This window comes from Lissotriton vulgaris, chromosome 2_1 (assembly GCF_964263255.1).
Source record: "Lissotriton vulgaris chromosome 2_1, aLisVul1.2, whole genome shotgun sequence".
NCBI lineage: Eukaryota > Metazoa > Chordata > Amphibia > Caudata > Salamandridae > Lissotriton > Lissotriton vulgaris.
Window position 1 is genome coordinate 1,585,938,816 of NC_141687.1, and position 16,819 is coordinate 1,585,955,634.

The following is a 16,819-nucleotide window of genomic DNA, read 5'->3' on the forward strand; positions in this document are numbered from 1 at the left end:
CTGTGCTGCTGGTGAGGCATATACTTTTCCAAGAGCCTGAGAGGGTCTGGCAAGGGTGAGGGCATGCCTGCTGCCTGGCAATTAAAATTTCTCATGTTAATGTGGCATGGTTGCCTCCCTGAAGCATAAATTATATCCTGGAATTTGAGGGGGCTCAATAATATATCCAAGTATTACAAAGTATATTCCTACCTCAAAGGTGGGGGGCACATGGGGCCTTCCTACAGGAGAACAACCCCATGGCTGCTGAAGGGTTAGAGCTCCACAGGTGCTGGCTGCCCAAACTTACTACACCACTTTCTCAGCATTTGGATATGAAGTACTTATCTGGGTACATCCTGGGATAAGTGGTGGACTCGGTTGGATGATATGTGGTGGTAAATGGGAGGTTGGTTGGCTGGGACTTAACAATGGTTAGTATCTATGCCCCTAATCTGGACAAGGTAGACTTTCTGGAAGATTTGTCTTGGGTATTGGTGCCCCATCTGATGTACTCTATTCTCCTTAGGAGGCAATTTTCATGGGTGCAGCTGTTCAGGTCCTACGATGCTAGTAATTTCCCTGCAGCTTCATTCGCTTACTCTGCAGTCCATGGTGGTACATTGTAGAATATTTTAAGAAATTGAGTCCATAATAATTGCATGTGAGGTTCGGCACAGCGATGGGTGGTGATGATAAAGCTACAGGACCCGGTCACAGATGGTGATCTGGCAGCCCTGGATTTTGAGGCTTACCATCTGGTGGCACAGAGACAGCGGTTCACCGAGTGGATGTTGGGTAGATAGGCAATGAAAGTGGAAAGTTCCTTGGCCCCTCTTCACTGATACTCTTCAGCTTCTCCTGAATCTCCGGCGGGTGACTGGAGGTGGCATTTCCAGAACTTCAAGTTGTGAGGCACTTTTAGTTACATAACCTACAGAAAACTCAAACATCATTCCTGTACTCCCCTGATATACTGTTGCAGAGACTGAAGGTGCTGCCCCTCAAAGGTGACTGGTGGGGACTAGCAGAGTGGGTGGCATATGGTGTCACACAGGTTAGATAATTGTATCGCACAGGTGAGATGCTCACGTTGAAGACATACAATTGGAGCAGGATTTCCCAGGGGTATTTCCTGCTTCATGTATCTGTGACTGAAGTGATCAGAAAACACTGGGGTGCTGAAGCGGCTGATCCACCCATGCACCTAAGCTGTCATGCTATAAGCACAACCAATGGCACATACAAAGAGGTAACATGCTTTTACAGAGCACTCTGGACAGATTACACATCAGATGGACCTATGGTAGAAGATCTGGGGATCCTAATTCCAGAAACAGATTGGGCAAAAATACTGAACCAAGTTCCTAGGATGTTTAGGAATTCCTGTTTTAAATCGATAAATGTCTGCTTTCTTAATAGGGTATATCCTACAGTCATGAACGTGAACAGTTCTACCATGCAGCTGGGGAAAATAGCCCTTGGTGCAGGTTAGTAGGAGCTGTAATGTTTTCTATGGTTTGGGCATGTCCTCCCTTCTGGGGAGGGAGTAGCGAACTGCATTAAGGAGTTCACACCGCGCAACATACCTTGATCCCTAGGCCCCTGCCTGTTTGCCTGGTTCCTGTGGCCGGCCACGCATAAGCTTAGATCCAGATTCTCTGGCTCTACTTTGGTCCTGGCGAAATGCAAGAACACAAAACACTGGATAGCCCATGGATAACCTAGGGTAAATATGTAGCAGGGTGAGCTTCTCAAGTGGGACTCTTCAGAAGTGGGGCTTTTTCCAGAGAGGCGAAAAGCTTTTGCAGCTCCCTTGAGGTGGCATGAGCATCGGACAATCTGGTTGATTGCTTGAGTGAATCAGAACTGCCAACACAGATATGATCCCCAGGGAAAATGGACAATGTGAGAGAGACTGGTGCATGAGAGTGAGGAGCGATCTCCAGAGCTTGGATATGAATGGCTGCCACTCCAAGCGAAATTGTAGAGAGCAAGACAATGATGATCCTCTTCAATGAGTTCCGACAACTTCAGACATGCATTTTTGAGTAGTGGCAGAGCTTTGCTGGGTTGTTTGCTTGTTAATTGATTAGGCTGGTGAGTTGGGGAGGGCTTCCCAAAAGGTAGCCCGAGTTGATTGTGGTGGGGGGAAGGTGAAAGGAGCTGACTACGAGAGGCTTGGCATGAGGGTTTAACTCTGGAATCAACCCATTTGAAAGTATTAATGGGATTGCAGGGGGAGGAAATGCAGCTGGAGACTATTGCGTGGCTGTTGTAAAATGACTTGCCATGCCTGAGAAAAGATAACAATAATAATGTTGTGTAAAAAAAACTTTTCCCTCAGACACTTTATATCGGTATGGGTAGGAGAATGATTTACTGTGAACCCATCACTCGCATTTTCTGTTAACAGTGATATGTTATAAGAGATTAGTCACCTTTCATAAGCTATCTGTGAACTGACTCATAAGTCAGAGATTTTTTTCATGTGAAGCTCATGAGAGAAACAACAAGCTTTGCCGTTTAACACAGTTGTTGTAATCAAATGGTAAAATTGATCAGCCAACAGTGCTTAGGACATTTTTGGTTGTTTGAGGCTGTTTTATGGTCTGGTTGGCTGTTTGTACTGTTTATATCCCTGATATGAACACAAATATTGCCTGCAGAAAGCAGAAATTCATGCAGACTCCCTACCTTGCAATAGAGATGCAGAGCTTCTGAAAATTTCACAATACTAAATCCTCGTTGTAATGTTCATTACCAACCCTTATCATGAGCTTTACTCCCACGTAAATGTACTCTGTTGTGGGGTACAATTACACAGAGGTAAATGGATTTATGAATGCCAGGTATCCTTATTTGGTAAATCAAAGTACATTTATCAGTAAACATGCACTTAAGCCCACAATGGCTTTGTTTACTGGGCACAAGCTGCACTCTTTAAAGAACACAGCCAATTGTCCCGAAACATAAAGGGGCTTATTTACAAGCCCAGTGTGCTGCAGGAACGTCACTTTTCTTGATGTTCCGGTGGTGCACTGGGTTACCCATATCTACGAGGCCAAGGAAAGTCGCCCTGTGATGCTTCATGGCCTCTTGATATGGTGTAAGGTAGCGCAGTGCAAGTCGCTACATTGCCTCACACTGTGTGGGGATGTGTGCCATGGAAATTGCGGTGGGTGTTTCCACTCAACGCCCATGGTATGGACACATTCCCAGATTTACAACCTAGGGTAAGTCTGGGAATGAGTCAAAACGTGCAACTGCCCAGGGCTGGCACATTGTTTGTTTTTGTAATGGAAATTGCCCCTTCCTGCACAAACAGAATCCGATTTCAACGCAAGCACCCTTGCTTGGTTGGCGCATGGCAGTCCTTTGTGCACCAGTGCTAAGAAGGAGCACAGGAATGCACTGTACCTCATAGATGCGGCTCATTACTGCCCTTGATGCAAGGCAGTGCTGCAAGAAGCCTGCCATGTACCAAAATGTTGTAAATAAGCCCAAACGTGCTTAAAATGGTTATGTGAGTGATGTAAACTACTGTCTGCACGCAAAACCTATGGATTTCAGCAGCACGATTTAAAACGCTCGACATATCTTTAACTGAAAATTGCTTGCATTAAAGGAGTAACTCCCACACAAGAGCCAGATTATGTACGCGTGCCAATGTAGAGCGCATTTGCATTTCCCTTCTACAGAACACGCAGAGTTTACACTCACTCGTTATTTTACTTTAAGAATTTTCACGTGGGGGTCTTGGGAGGGGACTGGGACTGAATTGAATCTTAATTGGCACCCTACATTAACCATCTTTTTAATACCCTAGTAGCGGGTGCAGATTTTCCTGACAGTTGGAGGGGCACAGAAATTGTTTTGATTTTTAAAAAGGGCGATAGGAATGACCCGTCCAACTATCGCCCATTACGTATGAATTCTTGAATGGATGAAAATAACATACTTACTAAGTTCCAATCAGGTTTTAGGAGTAGTATAAGTACTATTGATCAAGTTTATAGATTATGTTGCCTTGTTTGGAAATATGTTCACTTAAGGAAAGGGCACATATATGTTGCATTTGTAGACCGTAGTGCTGCATTTGATTTAGTTTTGCAAGATCTTTTATGCAACTGTCTCTATTCGCAGGGGTTGCCGGTCTGCTTACTTCAACAGATCATAAGGCTGCACGATAAAAATTATGCGAGAGTGCGCTTGGGACCAAACGGTGAACTGACAAAGCTATCCGGGTAATGCGTGGCGTCCGCTAAGGGTGTGTGTTGGCTCCCACGCTTTTCTCCTTGTTTATTAATGACATTCCTGCACACTTGGAGGATTGTAACAATGATTCCCCCAGGCTGAACGGAGTAAGGGTCCCGGCCTCTTATTTGCAGACGATACAATTTTAATCTCGCAAACACCAAAAGGTCTGCAATCCCTTTTAAACTCATTCCAACTCTATTGTAATAAAAAAGGCTTGGAGATCAATACGAAAAAACCAAAATGTATGGCCATAAACCCCCATAAAAGCTTCATGGGGAATTTATTTTTAAATGATCAAAAATAGGAACTAGCGTCGAATTTCACCTACCTGGGTGTTTCTTTAGATTCAAAGCATTTGTGGAAAACACAAGCAGAGAAGAGTAAAATGATTTTATCTCAGAACACCTTTCCTATTTTAAAGAAACATGGGGAAAGTCAGAGTAAGGCAGTATCCCCAGCATTAGAAGTGTTTACGTTCAAGGCCCGGTCCGCAGCGCTATACGGCGCTGAAATATGGGGGCCAATAGCGGGGAATCTCTTTACGAGAAGTAAAAATAACTTTTATAGAAGCCTTCTAAGATTACCTAAACGAACCCCACTTTTACCTCTAACGCTAGACCTAAATATCAAGCGCACGGACCATTATGCAATCCTACGGCCATTATCCTTTTGGGTGAGACTCTGGAGTACTACAGAACTTGAAGATTACAGAGATGGCCTTCTTGAAGTAATGAGATTCGATTTGCTTAAATCTTATGCATGGTTGAAGCATGTGCGAATATGGTTTTGTAGAATTGACTTGTCCCATTTTTGGGAAGATCCCTCAAGTCTAATGCAAAGCTCCAAGAAATTAGTTAAAACTAATTTCTGGGCTTATATAATATGCAATCTTTCTAACTGCCTTGCTGATGGATCAATGATAAACACCTTTTTGGCCTATAATGATATTCCAAACTTTGAGGACTTCTTAGACGAGGTCAGACCACCCTTGGCCAAAAGCCTATATTTGAAATTCAGGTATGGAACACTAAAAACGAATGTAACTCTATCAAAGTGGTCTAAGTCCTTGGGTCCGACACCAAGTGAGACATGCATGTGGTGGCAGAACTGTACTAAAGAAGATGACATCCATATCCTCTTTTTTTGTTCAGCATATGTGACTGCCAGGAAAAGATGGATTAAGCCACTGTGCAACGCTATAGGCGTACGCTCATATAATGAAGCATTTAGAATTGTAAAAACGGACACCAGACAAGTGATTGTCTTTGGCGTCAGCAGATTCCTTTTGGCAGTAAGCTTTGAACGTAAAAAAAGGGGTCTGGACTTATAAATGATCAGGAATGTGTTTTAGTACTCGGTTTTCGTTTTGTGTTCCGATTTATGAAATGGCTGTACAATTATGACTCTATTTAGATGAACTTAATATTGGAACTGTGAAAATTGATTTTATATTGTACACGTTTTCATATATTGCTTTTTTAACTATATTATGGATTATTGTATTTATTTCTTAACCTCATCCAACTGTGTGTAAATCTACTTATTCTTCTATGTTATGCACTGTTGTTTTTATGCATCTTTTATGGCTCTAAAGGACCGAAATAAAGATGTATGAATGAATTAATTGTTTTTGAGTGTTTTAATAAATATGTGCCCTTTTACAATGTCAAATATGAAAGTCACTGTGGGAATATTCAGTTTCACATCACCATCATAGCAGAAATAGTGTAAAATACGTTTTAGCAGAGAACTTTTTGTTATTGGTTTGATTGACGTCTGTCTTACTAATGCAACATTATTCATAAGAAAAAATGGTGCCATATCTTTGTTGGTACATTTCCTAACCATCTTTCTTCATTTGTGTCGTGTCAGAGATATGTTTTCTCGATTCTCTTCTCTGTTATGAGAGCAGAAAAAATGGTAGAAACCCAAGTTCGCTCCATTTTTCTACCATTGCAAATTTTCATCATTGTCTACACAGCAAAATGTAAACAGGGAGGAATTGAGTATCCCCGTGTAATTGAAGGATAGCTCACCAATTCGCTCTAAAAAGTAATGCCGCAGTATCACACACATTTTGAATATTAGTCTTTGTGCTTGAAAAAAATCCTCCCTCAAGCATGGCCAATCGCCTACTAACTAAAGTCTTCTTTCCAAAACCAGAATAAAGGTCTCATAAACAATTAAAGCATACTAATGTGTACAAAGACAAACTGAAGCCATCTAGGAATTGAGAGAAACCAATGGACAGAATGTAAATAAATGTTTACAAAGGTTGAACACAGTCCATTAGACAGTTGTAAGGTATAATAGAGAATAAAATGAATAGGAAAAGAATATAGAAGTTAAGAAGAGTAATGTAATCTATCCAAATGTGCCTGAAAGGAAAAAAAGCAAAAGTTTGTAAGTAGTGAGGGGCAGCTATGAAATACAGTGTAGAATCTATGCTGCTTTTTGCATATTACTTTCTCTTTTTGATTTTCAAGTAAAGCAGGCATAATTCAGCACAACGGTCTGCTGACAATGATGAATAACACTGATGACTTTGCACATTTCAATATCCCTTGAAAATATTTTGGAAGTAACAAAGTCACTGGAGCCAAGGATATTGTGTCCATCTGCCTACGCAAAGTTTACAAACTCATTGGCAGATACACTGAACATTTCAAATTCTATTAAATGTCTGTGTCATTGACAGGTTGTGTGAGTCAAGAACTCTTATCCTGAGAGTTGCCATGAATTATGACATTGTTTCAGAGAAACTCAAAGTCATATACAGAGATGGAAGAAAAGCTAGGCATGAGACTGAAAAAGCTTAAAGTCTTAGGGCCTCATTTATGGCATTTTGGCATAGGGCAGCGCAGCAAGGCACCCCACACCAAAGTGAAAAGGTAGGAAGGCACCATATTTAACCCCTTCCATGCTGATGATGAACCCCAGCCGTCATGCACTACGGTGCTCGTGTGCTGATGACGGCTGGGGTTCGTCACGGCCCACCCCTGTTTGTGCTGTTTACAGCACACCAGGGGAATCGCGGTCGCATGGAAAGGGTTAAGCAATATGGTGCATTCCTGTCCTTTATACCTGTGCTGGTGCGGTTTTAGCAACCTAGTATCAATGTAGGCACCCTGCCTGCATTGGAGACAGGATTCTTTTTCTGTAGGAAGGGGCACCTTCCTGCTCAAAAACACAAACCTAAGAGGTGTTCTCCCCTATTTGTGCTGCATAATACATGGAAAGAGGAAAACGAGGAGAAATTAAATTATTTATCCTCGTTACGCCTCACCGTGGGAGACATAGGGATTTGGTGCGTACCCAGGTTTGCATGTTTTTGTGAATCTTGGGCAACATCAGATTCCATGGGTGCCGCATGGCCAAACCCACTGCAATGCCCATGGAACGCCTCCCGGGCACGGAGTAAGGAGACGCAGCGCTTTGTGCTGCACCATCTTATTCATGATGTCTGAGGCCACTCAAAGCTAAGCCTTGCGTAGCTTCATAAAACATTATGAGAGCCCTGCCAATATACATGCTGCAAAAGTGATGTTGGGCTCCCCAAAATGATACCCTTAGGCTCTAACAAAAAACAGGCTGGTTATTTGGGATATGATCAGAATCTGCTGTTACTGCACTTATCCAAATTATGAGGTTTGTGATTTGTGAACAGCCAATCATTATCGGGGGACAAATGCCCAGTATTTACTGAAAGAATAGAGGACTCCGTTATGATAAGCACCAAAATCAATGTTATGCCCCAAAAACTCATAAATGGGTGGTAATTATTCCACTGACTCACAGGAGTCGGATTTTGGTCAGGTGCAATAAATATCACACCTATTACTGGGACATGCATAATGAGAGCCTTATAGAAATTATGATCTCGTAGGACCTCGTTGCAAGTGCCTAATTGGTTGGTAATCTTGCACAGTTAAGTGAGGATTTATCTCATAAATGAATGGGGCATAAAGCAGAAAGCTGCATGTTTTTCCTTTCTCTGAGATGTGTATTCTGTGGTTGAAAAACCACCAATCTAGGCAATAACTGTGTACTAGTTGTAATCTCACTTGAGGTGCAAACTTCAAGTTGTGCCTAAATCAAGATGGATTACCCAATCGCATACAGGATTTTAGTGTGCCAATGGGTTCTTCTAATACAGATTGGTCTGGAAAGCTCAAGCTGCAGAGGAAAATATATCTGAACAAAACAACTGGTATTCATACCTGTCTCACAGACTTCTTCATCACTGTTATCCACACAATCATAGATTCCATCACACAGCCATCGGATGGGGATACAGTACGCTTTGTTTCTGCATCGAAACTGATCTTCTTTACATTCTGATATGCACTCCATCTGTATAAATACAATGTTTATGTAAACAGTGGGTAAGTTTTGAAAAGCATGTTACGTTAGAATTTGAGACATTAAATAAGGTGCTGAAAAGAAAATTAATGCTTATATTTCTGCCACTGAGGGAGTTGAATGATAGTAAAAATAGCAAAAAAGAACATATATGTTGTTAATATAACCTGATGAAAGAGTAATAATTTCCTTGATTAAAGTGACAACAGATATTTATTACACATAGAGCATCAAAAAGGTTTGTACATTTTTCACATTTTTGTGCACCAACACTATTAGTAATGCTCACTGTAGAGCCATAATTGTCTTAACAAAGTGTACATGGCCTTCAGTATGTTCATTTATGCTGCACATTCTAATTTACCACAAACCACCCCACGTGTACTCACACATCATAGGAAACAACAAAACTCTCCACTAGACACTGCACACACTGAGCATTGATTTATAGAGCAACCGTGGCAATATAGAAGCGGGTATAGTGCGCGCCTCAGTCCTGTTCCAAGGAGAACACAACATGCATGGGTATGATTCAGAAAGGCAGCTTAAGTATTGGAGAACAGCCTTATGGTGAGAGCAGGAGCTGCCAGACATATCCACTCATAGGTCTCCATTAGGAGCTAACCCGTTGGCGAGTGACCAGCACACGTGGCAGAGTTGTCAAGAGTTTGCCCTTCCACAAGTCACGAAAAGTGGCACAAAGCAGTGCAAAGTCTTAATAAAGTATTTATTCCCCAGAAGAGAATTTGTTTTGTTCTGAAAAGTTGCGCTAAAGTAGCAGAAAGAAGGCCTTGCACTACTTTGCATCAATGGGGCCTTCCATGGCTCGCTTTTGTGCATTTCAACACTATCACCCATGGTTTCGACACGCAGCAAGATTTACAAACATTGTCAGTGTGCTAAAATCGACAGCAAACATCCAATGTGTGAATTGCTTTAATATTTATCTTTGTACCTTATTTTGTACTTGGAGGGTACCATTCCAGTACCAAATATATGCAAGACATCATGAATACACCCATGCACTATGGTGCCAAGGTGTGTTTGTGTGGAGCAGTGCTTAATTTGAGCTGGTGGTCTCCGGGGCTTGGCACAGAACGTAATTGTCAACTTGTGTATTTATGATAAACTGTAACATGGTGGCGCAGTTTGTCTAATTTAGAGACGACCATAACAACAGTTGTTAAACAATTTAATATAGATTAAAAATGACTAAAACCTGCCAGGCAAGTCATTATTACAGCTTTGGGGACCTGAAATAGTCTGAATTGTCACACTTGTAGGAGTGTGATGGATGGTAGTTGGGATAGTACTGTCCTTGGCAGGGCGGGCATGGTCAATGGGAGGTGCAAGCTGAAGTGGCCTCCTAACGAGGGCTTTGGTACTTATTTTTTTACAACTAAGCACTAGCATGGAGTTAGACAGTGTCTTTGTGCACCAGAGCTGGGGGATTTTAGGTGAATACAGCTGTGTGCTTCTGTCTCACTCTAGTGTTACACAACACAACAATTTGGTTACAGTTCTGCTGTTGCATTATTTTCTAATAAATCTTCCTCACAGCTTTTTATTGCCTCCCATCATGCTTCAGATAAAGAGTGTTCTCTTTATAGACTGTAGTACATCCTTGACAATGATCCAAGTGAGAATTGTGGCAACCTGCGAATATGTTTAGGGTAAAGAACTATACCTAGATAAAAAACACAAACCATGGATAAGATTCCAAACTTGTTTTTTAATGACTGTTCCAGCAATAATTGGGTGTTTGAAACACTGGGCTATCTGGTAATTACACCTTTCTGAACAGGCTGTTTTAAGAGTTGGTCAAATCCCCCTAGCTTAAAAGACTAAGGGCATGATTAAGATATAGGTCGGAGATGCCTCCGACCAACATCGCAGTGTATGCGGAACCAACTGACCATAGGAGGGCGGCTTGTGCTGCAGTCGGAAAATTACCCCAGCACAAGCTCCGATGAATGGGAGATTTTGTGAATCCTTGCACCCTGTGGCCCTTAGGTGCGTGCCACATGGTTCGGGGATTAACAGGGGGACCCTAGGCCAGCAACTAGAAACCGTTGAGGCAAGGGGGCCCTGCTAGCGGCCCCCTATGTCACTTTCCTACAGGCTTTTTGTGTCAGGAAGCCCGACATGAAAAGCCTGTAAGAAACCGACATTGTATTGCGACAGCGGAAATGCCATCCTTATGGGATTATGTGATGGTTCTAGCTAGCCAACGGGCTCCTTGAGCCCATCGGAAATGAGCCGGAATGACGCACCAGTTTGACTTTCGACTGTCTACAATTTCATTAGGAGGTCGAAATTCAAACCAGGGAAGTCCGTTGGTAAGCCTCCAACGAGTGATCAGAGGCTTACCGACCAATATCCTAATTAGGCCCCAAGGGTTAAGCTTTACATCTTATCTTTATTTATTTGCAGAACTCAAGGAGATAGATAGGGCTTCACTTAAATGTAATGCAATCTCACTTTGGAAATACCTCCATGAGATTGTTTTAGTATCATGATGATTAAATAAGCCTAAACATCTGCTTAACTTGAAAATGATGGAGGCAGTGAAGTGGCCCACCATGAGATTGCTTTGATTTTAGAAATGCCCTGTTATAGACCAAGAGGGACCGGAATTAAAGACATGTGTGACATTTTCATTTTGCTTTGATCAAATTAGTGAACTGACTTGTAATTTGTATGTGTGAATGTGTTGTATATGTGATGACTTTAGTAATTGGAAATGGTGCGCTTTGATATATAAATTGTTGTAGACTATAAAAGTTTCCAATTAAGCTTTTGTAACACGCTTGTGATGTGTACTTCTGTATAGGGTGTTTTGAGTATGTTATTTTGATGATGATGATGCTGGCTGTCACATAGATGGAAATCATAATTCCACAACATTATTCAACCAGTGCTGAATGCTGCACATACTGGTCTACAGATATCTCTAACACGGGTTGTGAATGCCAGAAATGTTAGGAGCAATGTGGAGTTGTTTACCTTTGTGTAGCTTAAGTTTGCGGACATGTTAATAAATAAAAGACAAATAATTGGTATTGGCAATGATTGTTATAACTACAAGTGGATTGCAATCCCTGGGTCACTGCTTTAGAAAGAATCGGGAACGAGTCATCTGTGCACTGCTGTAAAGCAACAGGTAAAAGGAGAGGCCGGCATTGACATACATGGTTGTGGCCCAAAGAACCAACATGAATGGTCTCACATCAGGTGTGAGAGTTCATAATGACGAAACTTGACCATTACTGTAATGAGCAAAGGGCATTGAAAATGCGAACCTGTAAAAAGTTGATCAGAGGAATTCTCACCTTCCCATAGGTGCTATACAGCCAATATTTAATTTATGATAGCGATTTTAAGTGCCTGTGTGTGCTGTCATATTATAAAATGTATTGCATATTTCAGATCTAAATTCCATTATTTCATTCTGCCCTCTTATTTTAAGATGGAGGCTAGCATTAGGCCTTAAGTCTTTTAAAGTTACTTCTCCTGGAGCAGTCAACATAAAGAGAATTAATTTAAACAGAAACATAGCTTTTCCAAAATGTTCCCAGACATTCCAGAAATGTCCTGATGTGAAGCAGCTCCTCAATCAGCCGCAAAATGTTTTAATAATCTGTAATTGTTATTAGTTAAATGATGTGGAATTGCCGTTTGTTGAGCATATGACACTTGGGACTGTTTTGATAGTGATGTGTATTGATTTTTGCTTGCTTCTTCTCAATAAATCTATGAATTGTTTCTTGCAGTTCTATAACCATGTGTACTATTACCAGGCCATAAAAAATTGGTTATTCTTGATAAAAGGAGACTTTTTCACATTTTAGGAGGGTGGAAAGGAAGTTAAAAGAGAACAATAAACCATCTAAAGCCATTTATTTCCAGACTCTTTTGAGCATAACATCTTCAATATGACCACTCAAAATGAACTGGCACTCCTAAATGGCAAAGTTGGTTATCAAAACACAAGGGAATCATGTGCCTCTTTACATTCCTCTTACCACCCCTACCCCAGCAATAGGACATAACGAGGTGCCCGAAATAGATGGGGGTGGAGGGGTTATTTGAAATCGAAATAATTTTTTTTTTTATTCTTTCAAAGAAAAAGTGATTCAGCACGTTTTTCTGGTATATTGATCGGTTTCTTGCTTTCAAAAAGAAAGCAAGGTTGGGGGCATGGCTTGCGCCCAGCGGTGATGGCGGCGTCTCCATAGTTCCCCGAAGAAGTCGGGAGTGGACACGGACCGACGCAAAGCCTACTCTTCATGCATCGACTCCACAGCGGAGGATGGTGAGACGTGGCTCTACTGAACTCCCGGCCGCCATTTTAAGACGACTGCCGAGAGACCGGTTCTACTACAACGCCTGCATTCCTTCAAGTGCTGCCCACTCTTCGACTACCCTGTGGGCCTCCATCCGCCATTTTGTGTCTTGTTTTCTTCACACCGCTGACGGAGATTACATCCTATGCTGCACCTCTGCAATTTCTTTCTTTCTCACACAAAATAAATGCAATTTGAGCTCCTTGACGCAAGCTCTTTAAAAATTCCTCACAGATGCCATACTTACTGATTACACCAACTGTCTTTTTCTATTACAGTCGCGCTGATTCCTATGTTGTGGAACTGTTGACTTCCTCATTATTCCAGCCTGCTTATTACATCGCTACCCTCAATTGCCTCAATTGTTATCTATCTTTTATACAAACAATGCCTGCTCTCTGTTATACGCCTATTGCTATTCAGTGCTTTCTATGGTTTGTTCCCAGGCTTGATTTCAGGCATGTTTCTTTTTAATTTAATTCATATCTCATTCAATCCTCTTTCAATGATTGTATGCTGTGTGTTTACTTATGTATTGGTGTAACTACAATATTGCAAGATTCTACTTGTACGTGAATTATATGCTTATATACATGTTTTCTACTGGTCTACAAAGCCCCTTCTCTAGACTGTCTATCTTGAGAAGGCGCCAATATTGATTTGTCACTGCAGTCTTTGTCCTCTTCATGAGAAAACAACTTAAAGTGACACCTCAACCCAAATCCCCCCCTGCAGATTTTTACTCCATACTAGCTCACGCTAACAGTGCTTAGATATGGATGACGCAGCTAATTCTTCACCAAAAAGTGCGTCAACGCCGGTGTCTACCTTGGCTTTTGGTGGTAGTAAAATATCAACTAAAAGATTGAAGAAGGATCCTCCCTCTCCTCCCAAACAAGCCCCCTCTTCAGTCACAATGGATTTACTGTTAGAGGAAACCAGAGCCTTTATTTTATTTTATTTTGGAGATTTATAGAGCGCATGGCTGCCCGAGAGCGTCCCAGCGCTGACAGAAATCCACTATGATCTCCAAGGGAGGGGGCCGGAGGGGAAGCTAGGGATCAAGGGAACAGCCATGTCTTCAGGGATTTGCGGAATGCTAGGAGATTAGGTTGGGCCCGGAGGTCCGGTGGAAGAGTATTCCACATCTTGGACGCCTGAAATGAGAAATGTCGACCTCCAAAACGTGATTTTTTGATCTTGGGTATTTTGGTCAGGTGGGCATTGGTAGAGCGTAGGGTTCTGGTTGTCGTGTGGGGAGTCACGAGATCTTTCAGAACCGGGGGGGCTTTTCCGTGCAGGATTTTGTGGGTTAGGCACATGGCCTTGAAATGCACCCTTTGTTCCACCGGGAGCCAATGGAGTTCTTTGAGTGCAGGTTTGGCAGAGCAGCGTTTTTTGGTGCCAGTGAGGATTCTGGCGGCCGCATTTTGCACCACCTGAAGCCTGGAGATGACTTTCTTTGGGGATCCAAGATATAAGGCATTGCCGTAGTCCAGTCTGGACAGTATGAGGCCCTGGATGACCAATTTTCTTGACTTGAATGGTAAGAGTGGGAGAATTTTGCGGATGGAGCGGAGCAAGCCAAAGCAAGTTCCTGCAGTTTTTTTGGCCTGGGTGTTGAGAGTAAGTTTGTCATCTAGCCAAATCCCTAGGCTTTTGATATCAGTTTTGGGGATTGGTGGTGGGCCCATACTGGGAGGCCATAGAGACTACGGGCGGAAAAGGGATTGGTTACCTAGTACCATTAGCTCGGTTTTTTCCCCATTGAGCTTTAAATGGGAGTCGCTCATCCAGCTGACTATATTCTCCAGGCAGGAGTACAGATCGATGGAGGGGGGTTCTGACTGGCTCAGGGAAACGGCCAGCTGTGTGTCGTCCACGTAGGTCAGGAGTTTAATGCCATAGGGGACGACGATTTGTTCCAGAGGTGCCATATATACGTTGAAGAGTGTCGGGCTCAAAGAGGAGCCCTGAGGCACTCCGCAACGTATCGGGGTTTCCTTAGAGATACAGTCTCCATCTGCCACCTGAAAGGAGCGGTTGTGGAGGAAGGATTTTAGCCATTTGAGGGCCGTCCCGGAGATGGCGAGGTTTTCTAGGCGTTGGGCAAGGATGCTATGGTTGACGGTGTCGAATGCTGCGCTGAGGTCCAGGAGGATCACCGCCACTGATCTTCCTGCATCGATGACTTTCCTGGTTTCTTCGACTACCGCCACCATTGCTGTTTCTGTCCCTTGGCCCGGGCGGAAGCCCGTTTGAGAGGTTTTTAGCAGCTCATTGGACTCCAGATAATGTGAAAGCTGGGAGTTTATGTGTTTTTCCGCCAGTTTACTGATACCTGGGAGGAGAGATATAGGTCTGAAGTTGGCCAGGTTGTCCGGGTCAAGGTTAGGTTTTTTTATGAGTGCCTTCACCACCGCTTTTTTCCAGCTTGTGGGCACTGTTCCAGATTCGAAGGAGGTATTTAGTAAGTTGGTCATAAGAGGTAGGATGCTCGGGGCCACCTGTTTAAGATGTCTCATCGGGGCTGGGTCATGGGGCGATCCGCTTTTGAGGGCTTGTAATATAGAACCAAGAGTTTCTGCGTTGATGGGTTGGAATTTGCTTAGCTCAATGCCTTTGCTCTGATGTTGGGAGGTGGGAAGGGGGGAGGGGTCTAAGGGGGAGAGAGGTGGAAGTTGTTTGAGTATAGTTTGAATTTTAGAGTCAAAGAAGTTGGCTAACTCATTACAGTGTTCAGTTGTTGGGTCTCGCGCAGCTGCGGGAGTGGGGGGTTTTAGAAGCTTTTTCAAAGTGAGAAACGTCTCCCTCGACGAGTTTGCTGCTTTGCTGATTTTCTCGCTGTAAAAGGAGATTTGTGCGTCTTTCAGAGCTTTTTTATAATTGAGAATCATCAGTCTGTACTTGTTTTTGCTGATGGGATTAAAGTCTTTTCTCCAGACTCTTTCTGCTCTCTTGCAGGTTTTCTTTAGAAGGCGTATTTCTTGGGTAAACCATGGAGAGGTAGCTTTTGTCCTTGGTTTACGATGAGGTTTTTTTGGGAGGGCTAAGTCTAGAGAATTGGTAATCCAGGATGAAAATTCCCTATCTGCGAGGTCGATGGTTGAGCTAAGGGTGGGGACTGTATCCTCGAGGGCATGTTTCCATGTAGCAAAATCTAATTTCGCCCAGGGTCTGGATGGTCTGCCGGGGGCTTGGGTTTGCGGTGGTTTGGGGTAGGTGTGCCAACTGAAAGGAATAAGAAGGTGGTCGGACCATGGCACGGGAGTGGGGGGCCTGGTCACAAGGTCCTGGAAATTACAGAATATGGGGTCGAGCAAATGTCCCCGTTTATGAGTAGGGAGGGAATTCTGTAAGTGCAATTGGTGAGTAGCCAAGTCTTGGATCAGTTCTGAGGCCGTATTGTCTTTGCTGTCTTCAAAATGGACATTAAAGTCCCCTAGAATGAGGAATTTGGTCCGAGTGCTAGATCTGGCCAAGGAGCATTCTAGGAGGGAGTTAAGGAATTTTCCCATAGAGCCGGGGGGACGGTAAATAAGGAGTCCGGAAAGAGAGGAGCAAGAGGAGATCTGCAAGGTGAAGGGGACATTTTCACAGTCTACCAGAGGACTATCAAGGAAACGGCATGGTATTGAGTCCTTGGAGATGACAGCAATGCCACCACCTCTGCCTTTGGGCCGGTCCTTACGCCCATTCATTGAAGAAACCACTGCTACACTTCAGGAAACTACTTCTACACTCCAGGAATTATCTAATAAGTGGTTATCTGTAGAACATCGTGTCACCACTCTGGAAAAACATTTTGAATCCTTAAACTCTTCTACTTCCAAAATCGACTCCTTATGCTCTCAGGTATCAACCTTACATAA

General features: G+C 42.9%; 1 protein-coding gene across 1 annotated transcript in view; it reads right to left on the reverse strand.

The window, feature by feature from the left end:
* LRP1B (LDL receptor related protein 1B) overlaps positions 1–16,819 on the reverse strand; it is a 3,669,685-nt gene that overhangs the window by 382,791 nt on the left and 3,270,075 nt on the right. Inside the window, exon 72 of the mRNA XM_086955170.1 lies at positions 8,460–8,592. Within this exon, the coding sequence (XP_086811296.1) occupies positions 8,460–8,592 (133 nt within the window). The remainder of the gene's footprint in view (positions 1–8,459; positions 8,593–16,819) is intronic.